The 12746-nt window shown below is 24.7% G+C and overlaps 1 protein-coding gene across 1 annotated transcript in view; it reads right to left on the bottom strand.

Annotated features, from left to right (window-relative positions):
* Positions 1-12746, bottom strand: part of LOC129612766 (protein timeless homolog) — a 67885-nt gene that overhangs the window by 22655 nt on the left and 32484 nt on the right. Inside the window, exons 8-9 of the mRNA XM_055526529.1 lie at positions 9400-9583; positions 557-699 (exon numbers count right to left, since the gene is read on the bottom strand). Coding sequence (XP_055382504.1) covers positions 557-699; positions 9400-9583 — 327 coding nt within the window. The remainder of the gene's footprint in view (positions 1-556; positions 700-9399; positions 9584-12746) is intronic.

Here is a 12746-nt window from a genome sequence, read left to right as displayed (position 1 = left end):
AAACGATTCAATAAAATAAATTTTTAATATCTTTTAATCTAAATTGTCATGTTAAAAAAAGAGTTTGATTTTTATATTTTTCATTTGCCAATTTCATAAATAATTTTTATTTTCAAAGTAACACAAAAATTTTGAAATTCAATTAATTTTTGACATTTTGTTTTTTTTTTTTTAAATAGTTAAATTTCATTTTCTAATTACCGTATTACGTTATCATGTTCACAATCTAAATAAAAATTATTTGAAAAAAAATCTTGGTAAAAAATGTATATATATATATATGTCAGTTTGTATATACATTATTATATTTGTACACAAGCACTCGTTTATATGGTTTATTGCTATTCACAAATAGCAACCATTTTAACAAAATGTCATACACATGCACTTTTATGATGAATTTATACACGTTAATGAATGTTAAAATTTATAAAGAACCTAGAAAAAATTTATATGTACATACACATTGGAAAAAAAATAAAATACATAAATAAATAAATCAATTTCAAGGATTAATGAATAATCCTTGATGTATAAATTAATTAATTTAACCTACTTTTGATCATCTATACTTTTTTCTAATGTTGCATCAAATGGTATTGGTTGATTCTCTTCTGGTAATTTTATCATTTCGCTATCAGCTAAAATTGCGACAATTTCATTTGACAATTCAACCCATTTATTTTCCAATTCTTCTTGCTAAAAATTAACAAAAAAAAATTAAATTAGAATATCAATTAGTTAAAAATAAAATAAAATTAAAAGCAACTGATAACGTCCATGATAAGTTATGTAATTATTAAATTAACACAAAATAGAAACAAAATTGTATATTTCAATATAAAATATGAAAACTCTAAAATTTCTAGCAAGATTAAAAACATATAGAGTTTAGACGCATAAGATTACAAAAAATAAATTTAAATTTAATAAACTATGATAAATGTACAAGATTTTTTTAAGACTAGAATAAGCCTCCACCCCTTTAGCAAGAAAGTCCATTGTAATTCCAACTGAATTAGAAAATAGTCATACCTCAACTCTATCTTGAATTGCTACTATATCGCAAATTTAAATTATTTATACTTTACAAAGTATTGAAAACAATTAAAAGTTTAACTAAAACATAAAAGTCGTGACTAAAACATAAAAGGGGTACGCTAATCACTTTCACTCAAACGTTGAATTTAATGACATAATATTACACATAAGAAAGACGACATGTGCAAATTGTAATTAGTGTTGTAAAAACAGAGCCAAAGCAGCGAACGGCAAAAACGGACGATTACCGTTGTTAATCCAGAACAACAGCAGAATGTCACACACACACATGGAAACAGATTTTTTTTCTTTACAGATGTTAAAAATCATCGGGAGACAAAGATAGGCGGACACAAACCGTTGTCAGACCTATCAATAGTGGGTACTTTAACGCAACCGGTGTATTTACTTAATATGCTCTTCAAATCACTCTTGTTCTGTTTTCAACTTAAGGTTGATAGTAAATAGATATAAGAATTTGTAACAGAGTTAGTAGCAGCAATATTTCAATATTTATCTACATCCCAGATTTAAATCATTATTTCTCAATATATTATAAATAGTATAGTAAATTCTTCAATTCTCTATATCCACTTTAAATACACCATGACTATGAAAATGAAAAAAATTGTAGATATAGGTTTGCAACTTTTCCGATTTGTAGCCATTTTATTGCTTTTTTCTTCTTTTGAATCCAAATATTTGTCCTCCACCAATAAAGTATTAAATATATTAATAGTCATGTTTATAAATATATTATATATTTCTATATAATATTAAAATTTTCTATAGAATTACATAAAAGTCTATATGAAACATTAATGAAAAGCATTCGAGATAAAATAACTTTTACGCAAAGTTTAAATTCCTAGATAAAATTTTATTCATAAAAAACACTCACCTTTCTGGTTAAAAAATAGATATATAAAGGTAAATATAAAAATCCAATTTTAAATCCCGAAAAAAAACCGATTATTTTGTGTTTGATATTCTGTCTAATTAAACATTTTGGAAAAGTTATTCGTTATTCACCATAAAATTTGTTTTTTCTATATAAATTTATTTCCTATAGTATCCAAATTTAACTGAATCCATTATTGTGGACATACCCGATGAACACACATCAGGAACATAAATTCAAATTTTCAAAAAAAATTTCGCTTGCATACTCGTATCAATTTTTTAAACACATTCTTAAAAATATAGGCAGAAAACTTAGATATTTAAAATTAAATTTGTTTTTTTTTTTTAAATCATTATCGTTTAACCCAAGCTTATCTGAATTGTCGTCATGTAATAAATACTTTAACACTCTTGTAACAGTGTAATGGCAAAAGTATAGTTTATATTTGATTAATTCTGCGATAATTTTTCAATTACCGAACGCATTGCATACAATAAGGGAGAATATGGCACAAAATTTCAGATGTCGAGTTTCGGTGGAACGCACTTCTTCATAGTTGGGAAGCGTAAATAACTATATTTTTAGAGAGATTTCGGCCTGCCGGTCTGTCTGTCTGTGTGTCAGTCTGCATGTGCACACGTGTATGTATCTCAAGTTCGACTGAACCAATTTTGATGAAATTTTATATATGAGTTTGTTTTGGCTATGGCACGGATTAATAAACTTTTGGTATACATCACACTTCGAAAACTGGACGTTTTTGCGAGCCATTTTTGCTTATATAAAGAGAAATATTATTGACCAATTTCCTTGAAATTTAATATTTAATTTTGGTGCGTTAAAATAATGAATCTATAATTTTTTTTGCAAAGATCAAAACTCGGAAACCTAACTGGGCGCTGATTTTACATTTTTTCAACATATCTACGAAATGGATTCATGAAATTTAAAATTTAAATTGTGATTGTTACCGGAACTAACGCATGAAGTTTTCAGGGAATTAGGGTTGCATAGAGTAAAATTCTACTAAGAACCAAATTTACAATTTTTTAGGTATGTGAACTAAAAGCTTGTTAACTTCCTTAAAATTGAAAAGAAATCTTTAAAAGAAATTTTTATAATGTTCTATAATACTAAGCTAGCTAACAAAACACACTCCGTTTGGTTATGGGATGACCACGTCACTTTTTTTCATTATATTATGACTGTTATTAATACTTTATGACTGTTTTAGCAAAAACAGTTGTTAAGTGATTAATCCTAATAAATTGCAAGAGCTTGCGCTTAAAATACATAGATCGTTAACATAAAAAAGAATACTCGTAGTAACGAAATACATACATATTTACTTTGATGTCAATTCCCATTAAATTCATTTTATGGGATTTTCATTTGAAATTTTATGACTTTATAGAAAATTCAGCATACGAGTATTATTATGTAAGTAATATTATTTTGTATTAAAACTTTTCTTTAAAATGAGAAATTTACATTAATAATAATTTCAAAAACTTTGCATGAACATACATAAATTCGTCCTTATTTTTTATTGTTAAAATTAAAGTTGCATAGTGCTATTAATGAATATATAAAATATCCCGTGTATATCTTGCAAGTATATTTCAGAAATTTTTATTATAAATTAATTTTCTGAACAGATCGATGAAGTTTACGCATATATCAATTTTCCCGTATACATACATATTATGTACATATATGCATACACAATTGCATAAATTCTACAAAAACGTCTGTACACAATTTTTCGGACGTTAAAATTTTTTCATGTACACCTTTTAAAATCATTTAATTAAACATAAAATATTTCGAATCGGAAGTGAAGTGAATAGAATAAACCCAAGTAATCATAAAAATTCAATAAAATTGAAGCGTTTAAAATTCTTTAATAGTTGGCAAATGCAAATAAATACATTTTTTTTTTGCTTTTGTATATAGTGAATTTAAATTAAATGATTTCACAGTTATATTTTCCAGTTTTTATTTAATTTTTCCTCAATTTGATATACAATTACATTCCTTTATAAATAAATTATTATAGAGCGAAATTATTATTCAATATGTACAATAGAGCACAAATGCAAAAACTTATGTAGGTATGTATGTATTTATATTGAGCAGAAAAATAATTAAAACAATTTTCGGAAAAAAAATGTTATGCAATAAATCGTGCGAAATACCTGATAAGTTGAGGGATGTTTAAATTTATAATAAAAAATATTTATTACAAATAGTTCCGATTAAAAATTTTAAAATTTTTAACTATAAATAAATTCATATTTACAATGTTTTTAATATAAAATCTTCAACAAACTCACGTTACTAAAGCTATTTGACAAATCTTTAATAATAACAATTCACTTTCAAAAAATAATTGTAGAGTATAAGCAAATAGCCCTATAAACAAATGTAAAAAAATTTAAATTTAATGACTACTTATTTTTAAATGAAAAAAAAATTCTGCTATCGTATTTGCGTATTTCGCCACATTAGTTTAATCAATTTTCTTACAAAAAATATAAAAAACTTGTTTTCCAAATATAAAATAAATTTTGTAAATAATATTTCTTAAATAAATCCGTTTTATATCCTTTTTGTAATAAAATTTTCTTTTATGATTTTTTAATTCGATTTTCATAGAAATATTATTTGAACAAAATAATTTTTTCTCTAAACAAAATAAGGAAAATTTTTTTACGATCAGAATATTATATTTTATATACGATAATAATTTTTGATATTTTTTAAGAAGTTATAGCCACTTCTTTGTAACTCATATTATTACATACTTTGTTCTATTTGTTTTTCATATACATAGCTGTAATATACATATTACAAAATTAAACACAAATATATACATATAAAAAATTGAAGTTTGTGAAAAAAACAAATTATGTTTGGGCAGTACATTTGTTTAATTAATTAAATATTGTAATACTTTTCATCAGTGAAAACAAGTACTATGAGGCACAACAATATAATAATAACTACGATAATAGTACTTTAGTACTTTTACTTGCTAAAACTATGATTTTATTTTCTATACCTTGTTTTTATGTCAAAAACATATACGCTTAATTTTTTTAATATTAGTCACTACTATTTTTAGTGCATAATTAATAAAAAAAGTTAGAAATCCACTCTATAAATCTATAAGTAAAAGAGAAATTTGTTACACAAATTTTGATAGTTCTTTAATATCTAAAGATTCAAGATTTCATCCATAAGTATACAGAAACAGAAACAAATAAAGTTGGGTCAAACCAATGGTTTGTATTGTAGCACTTAACTCCCTTAAACAAGTGAAAATACTGCTTTTAAGCACAGTCTATGTGTACCTACCACACTATTAAAAATATTTTCATTCATATACGAAACTATTTCTAGGATTGCATATATTTAGGATGAACGATTTATGCAGTCTTTTTGCCTTATGCAAGCAAAAATTAATTTAAAGATTGCTTAACATAATGCTCGAATTTAAGGGTTAATTGCGTGAGTTAAGAAAAATAATTATATTTTTTAATATTATGGAATTTACCGTTAGCTTTTTACGTTCATAGAATTATTAAAAAGCTTGCGGTTTCGGAAATATAAAGTATCAAGAATTCAAATTTTACAAATTTCAAGAGTCGATAAGTTGAGAGGGGATGGAGATGGAAAAAAATGTTCTTCTAACGAAATAAACTATTTATTAGCATCTAAAAGCTGCTAAAATTTCAGGCTCCTGGGGTCTAGAAGAAAAACGACATCAAAAATTTGAAAAAAAAAAAATGGATTTTAGATAACGGTAAATTTGAACGGCCATTTTGTTTTTTTTAAGTTTAACTGTAGTATGCCCCGATAGGAAAAGCAAGCCACTGCCTTTTTGGGTTTTGAAAAATGCTTATGGTTTCATTGCAACAAACAGCTAAAAAAGGCCGTTTTTAAGCTTTTGGGGGGGTATAACTTTTAGAGGAGGAGAGATAGGTAAAAATTTTGTTCTACGGAAATAAGTTTCTAGTAAAGATCTACGTACTTATTAAATTTTAGATTTCTATCTTCAAGGATGTAGAAGTTTTGTAAACAAAAAAGTGTCCACGGACGGACGGACGGACAGAGTGTATAAATAGGAATAATTGCTTGGTAAGCTGTCGCTTTTCTTACTTGACCTTTAGTATACATATTCAATTTGAAAGACATATTTATTACGTATATATTGGACACTGTTCAAGTAATTGAAACTTTTACAATCGTTTTTTATAACATGTTAATAGTACAAAAACCATAGAGCCTTTGAAATGAAGTGTAAACGCTTCAACACGTGGAGCAATGTAAATTCGAATTTAATTTATATATTTTATTTTTATTGAATAAATGCATAAATATCTATGAGAAGTAGATTTTTCTAAAATATAATTCTTTTATTTAAATAATAATTGGACAGACTTTTAATATAAAATATAATTTGAATATTATTTCATAAAAATTCTTTAGTTTTTGCTAACATTATGCTTCTAAATAAAAATATAATATTTAATTTGCAAGACCAAAAAAAAAATGTTCATAAAACCTAATCCTAAAGACCTAAGATATTTTTTTCTTATTTTTATTTACAGTTCTTGAATTTTATTTTTAAAATTTTGGTATCTTTATGTAAGTGCATTACAACATTTTGGCAAACATATCTTCAATATTCTTCATTTTAAATCGGAAATCGATTCATATAGATTCCAAATTCATTCTAAAGAAACACAAGTATAAAAATGTAAGCATAAAAAATTAAAAAAATAAAACAAGTAAAAATATTTTAGTCGATCTAAACCGACTTAATTATACCCTGCACCTTAACAATCTGAGTATAAAAATTTGTTTTTCAAATATTTGGAATTAGCTATGAAGTATAGCTCGACTCGAGCCTGTCAAACTATTCGCAAAAACTTCAAGAACATGTGTGACCTATAATTGGACACATGATTGCCAAATTTCATGAATCTAGCTTTATTATTTTTCTGAATATTTAAAATTACCTGTTGGAGTTGTATATCAGCTACCCAAATCCGTGAAACCATTTCATAAATTTCATAAAAATTAGAGCGTATGTAGAATGTAATTGGACACACGTATACAAGATTTCATATTACCTTTATTAGTTTTTGAAATAACTCAAATAAGCTATTCGAGATGTATCGCAGCTACCGGAACCCGTTACCCGTCCTCGTCATAAAAGAAACTACTTGTGAAAGTTTGGTGGTATTTGCTTTATTTCTTTTTGAGTTATCGTGTAATCGAATGGACGGGAAGACTGGCGTGTATAAGTCAACGCAGAATTTTACGCTGAGCAATAATATATATTCATTATAAATCTCTTTGTCACAAATGACTCTTTTTACTAGTTACAAACTCCGTGTCAAAGCTCACGAAGGTACAGGGTATAATGAAATACATAATATTAAATTGAATTGAAAGTCTAATACACATGGGTTTTCTCACATATACATAAATATCACAAATAATAAATACATACTATAAATATCATGACAGTTACAACAATTGCTATACATTATGTAAAAATCATCGACAAATCTACTGTTACAATAAAATAACAAGAACAAATGTTAAACTTGGAAAAAATAAGCCTATATTTTTCACTCAATTGAATTTTATTGAAGTATAAATTTTGTTTTAAAGTACGACAAACATAAAAAATATGATGTGACCAGTATACACAACTGATGGTTTTACAGCTTGGCATTAAAAAATTTATTAAAGTTATCTCGCACAAGCAAAATCAATTACATCAATGCACAACTAATGAAAAATATTTACAAAAAATTCAAGTTGAATCAACAACGTTAACAGAAATTTATATGATTGTACTTATAAAGTTCAAATAAGTTTTGTAAGATTAAAAATAATTAAAAATCCTAAATACTTCTGAACAAATATTCTTTAAGTATGATACATTTGCACTTAGTTAGAAACATATCAGTATATTTTTTTTAATAAATTAAATTTGGAAAAAAATATCAGAACATTAGTTTATTTCAAATTTTTAAAATTCTACAGGAATTCCGTAAAAATTTTGCAATTCTCATTTCTAACTTGTTGTGATTTTAATATCAGAGATAATCCGTTTTTTTATACAGGAGTACAGTTGGAACACATCGAACCAAGCCTTTCGAATCATTAACTCACAAACAAACAAATAAATACTTAAGGCGATAATAAATCGATTTAAGAAAGATAAATGAACCTCAAACTCCCATTTTAGAAAATAAATATAATTTGTGAAATTATGACATATATGAAATTTATTACAAAAATTATGCCAGTCTTATCGTATTTAATGCGATTATTAGAAATGAAATAGAAATGGGGAAATTGAACATTAATTGGGGATAGAATATACTATATATATACATACGAGTACATTATTTCAGATAAAACGAGAAAAAAATATTTTTAAAATACTTTTGGAAAGAGAAAACTGAAAAAACTTTTCTTCAAAATAATTGTGAATCTTTTACATTCTTTTAAAATATTTATATCCAAATGATTCATTTAATAGGATAATGAAATACGTTATAGGGTAATATATTAATAATAGGGTAACGAAATTAAAATAAAAATCAACTAAACTTCAAGTAGTATAGCTTGTCTATATAAATTCAACTTTATACGTTATTATAAGAAATATAAAAGTCCCATGTATTGTAAGTTCACTTTTCCAACTAATTCGTAATATGGTTTTCAAAAATATTATTTTGAATTTTTATTAGTTACTGTATTTTGATATAATTATGTACTATATTTTAGATATTAATCCTTAAAAATCATCATCGGTCAATAAAAAACAGAAAAGGATTTTTCTCAATTAATGACAGCAAAGAATTAGAAAACAGGTTTCCCCTTCAATTTTAATTTCCATTTCTTTGAAAACTATTTGAAACTCATTGCAAGTTAGTATGTATTTGATATTATATATTAAGCTAATTGTGATAAAAACTGTAACATATGAACCCTTTTTCGCTGTTTAAAAGTCCTTATCGCGCCATATAAATACCATCTTTTGACAATTTATCAAACTACATGAAAACTCATAAAATTTACACTTTTAAGAAATTCCCTAAAAGCTATTAAAGATAGAATTTAATTTTTTTCTCTTAAAAAGTCATATTTTCAAAAGGAAATAAAAAGAAACTGTAGAAAACCAATAAAGAACACCAAATTAACGAATTGAAAAGAAATTGATTGCATAACAAAAATTAAGCATCTGCTCTTTCTTTTTTTTTTCACATTTTTTTAACACTTTTTGATTCTTTGTTAAATTATCCCTGTTCTTCCTTTTTATTTTTATTTCTTTTCCATACAGGAAAAAAAAATCCTTCATTGCAATTTGCACAATGAAGAGGAGCACAAAAATATTAAAAAAAAAAAATTACGAAAAAGCTTACATTATCAGGATTGTCCAAATTTTTATCCGCATTTTTGTTCATTGATTTTTTATTTAATACTTTTTTATTTTTTTTCCTCCGGCCACCATGTTTTTTCTCTTGTATAACAGCAGTGTCCTTACAAAATTTTTCCATCATTTTGATAAAAATATTCGCTGTTTCAATAACATCACGTAGAAATGCCCTAAAATAAAATTATAAAATAAATAAAATTTAATTTAATCTAATTTAGAATTTTATAAAAGAGTTATGTATTATTAGGTCAGTAGAGTATTATTTTAATTTTAAAAAATAAAAACAAAAAATAGGAGAAAATCAAAATAAAAGGCTAAATGCAGATATACTATTAAAATAGACTACAATTAATTTGTACGAGTGGTTAAGTTTCAAATTGCAATTTATTTTAATTAGAGAATGTTTTAAGGGCATTGATTATGATATTTCAATTTTTTCTTTTCAATTTTAATTCCCAATGTAAGCAGATTTCATTTCAGGAAAAACATGGAAACATTAAAGTTTCATTATTAAATTAAAAAAATTAAATTTAAATTTTGATAATTTGATCATGTTGAGATCTAAGAAGAGACAAGTGTGCTGAAGCTTTAATTAAATTTTATTTTGGAAATATGTACGTATAGAATAACCTGATTCAAATAACTTGAAGACGTAAATTTCGTATTGGTAACGTAAAATTCCTAATAAATAATGTCAAATAAATTAAGAATCACATTTTGCTAATTATATTTTCTGACAGTTAAACTTTAAGAGAAGTTGCGGAACTCAAATTTCTATAGATCTGCAAGATTTCTATATTATACAAATTCTACTGTTATAGTATACTATAAAAAACCGAATATACACGTACAAAAAAATTTATTTGGATGTTACCCTTTGTTCTTTTTAATTAGTTCAAGGACAAAAATTTAAATTTAATTCAATTTTTGTCAATTAGAGACATTAATACTTTAATGATAAAATAATTTAGCATTTAATTAAATAAATTGTATATCATTCCAAACATCTAAAAAAATTTACATTTAAATAATTAAATTATTAAATAACAATATAACGTACGTGCAGAGAGGTTAAAAAACAGAATGTCACGTACATTTAGGTACATCTATGTATATAACGCAAATCTACAAAGGCACAGATCAATTAGATTGAAATGGAAAGCTGCAAAAATGATTTGCAACGCAAAAATCAACATGGCTTTCTATATACATTATACAAGTATGTTTCGGTTGGTGTACATGCCCATAATATTTTATTTTTATATACTAAGTGTTAAGAAATTTCTTTCTAAGAAATTTGAAGCAATGAAAATTTTTGTTTTAGTCATGAAAATACTTCACTTAACTAATTTTGGTGTTATAACATCATGTTTGAGTATGTATGAGATTTTTTGTACACACTGTATAAAATTACAGTTGCACTCATAAAATCGAATAAAAGTAACACTTAAGGCTCGTTCTAAAAAATTTCAAAAAATTTTCATAATATATAGTGTGTTGTCACGATTCAACTGTAAGTTAAGCATTTCTTGTGTCTTGGTATGAAAAATTTATAAAATAAATTCTCTCTTGAGAAAATATATTTCACACACATTAACATGCTTATGCTATATATCCATTCCTTTCTATCCTATCGAGCCTTGAAGACGTTAAAAATAAACTTCAAAATTTTGAAATATTTAAAAGACTCTAGTTAACAAGACATGGAGAAAGGTAAAGACTAAGGTAGGGAATGATATAATAAAAAGCGTCTGAAATTAAGTAGTAAATCCATGCGTACAAATGAAAATAGTGGAAAGCATCTACACGTTTTAAAAAGCTTTAAGGGTTACAACGAATTGAAATGTAGTAAAAAGAAACCATTTCGCAAAAAAAAAAACAAATTATTTTCATTTTTATTTTCATATATTATAAATTTAAGAGCAAAAAAATTGGTTCAATTGTTCCGCATTAAAAATTTGCTTTAATCGAATTTTCATTGTTTGTTCTTAATTTTGTTTAAAAGTTAATAAGTTTAAATAATTCAAAATTAAAACATATTTAATGAAAAAAATCTGTAGTATGAAAAAAACTCTTTGTTTAAATTCCAATTTTTAATATTTTTTTTATATAAAGGAATAAACAGTACATACGCTTGCAACACTTCGCCGATACATGCATTTGCAAATTAAGATAATTACTTTTTCAGAAAGCGAATAATAATAAAGTTTTCCAAATTAAAATATTATCCTTGGTCTTGAAAACAATTATTGCTTTTAATTATACCGAATTCAGTTTTCAAAAAAGTCCTATATAAAATACATTTTCTACTTAACATTAAGACCCCATACATACATACAAGATTTTTAAGTAGTAAGAACTTTTCATGTATTGAAATACAAAGAAAGTGAAAGAACATTAAATTTTATACTCGTTTGTCCACATGTATAATAATATGTCTACTCGTATGTACAGTCATTTTTGACCTATAACAAACTATTTAATGTTTGAAGATAATTTCATTAAAAAAATGCAGTGGTCTGGTTTAACATGTGACATACTCGTTTCTTTTTGTTTTTTATTTTTTTTTTTTAATTCCACATAGTTAAACTTTTGGTTTATTTTTCTCTTTTATTTTCGAAGCAACCACGCAAAAATTTCTTTTTTGCTAATTTTTTTTTATCCTTTACTTTTCCTTTTTGTTTTAAATTAAAGTAAACTATGACCTACATTTCTAACGAGGATTTGAATGACATTTAGTGATTTTCATATTATTTAAAATGGAAATAAAAGTAAATAAATGTGTGGTTGCAATTTGTGTGATTTTTCACAACAAAAAGGATATGAAGTATATTATATTCTTTTTACATGCATTTTTACATTTGCATGTGTCTGCCTGTGTGTATCACATATACTATGTAAAAATCAGTTTTTATTTTGTGGAACGAAGGAAAAAATAAAAAGAATATTTAGGAAACTAACATAAATAAAAGGAAAATTTATGTATAGGTACGTACATAAATACGGTTTTTAAACAATACAATATAAAAGAATCTTTTGAAAATCCTTTATAAATTTTTTGCTTTCATAAAATGCAAAAAAGATATTCGAGTGTACACTCAATTATAAAAAGAATTGCGTGTATTATACAAGAAAAAAAATTTATATTTTAATTTAAAAATTTACTTTGAAATACATATACATACACAAGTAACATTTTATTTCAATTAAAAATTTCGTAGCAAATTATTTTTACAATTTTAATAAAATAAAGTATTTTCAAACAAATTTTTATAGATATACATACACACACTATGTATATATGTATTAAAACATTCAAAGCATAAAATATAT

This window comes from Condylostylus longicornis, unplaced genomic scaffold (assembly GCF_029603195.1).
Source record: "Condylostylus longicornis isolate FDR11 unplaced genomic scaffold, ASM2960319v2 ptg000004l, whole genome shotgun sequence".
Classification (NCBI taxonomy): Eukaryota; Metazoa; Arthropoda; class Insecta; order Diptera; family Dolichopodidae; genus Condylostylus; species Condylostylus longicornis.
Note: the sequence above shows the minus strand (reverse complement) of the source record. Positions and strands in the feature narration are given on the sequence as shown.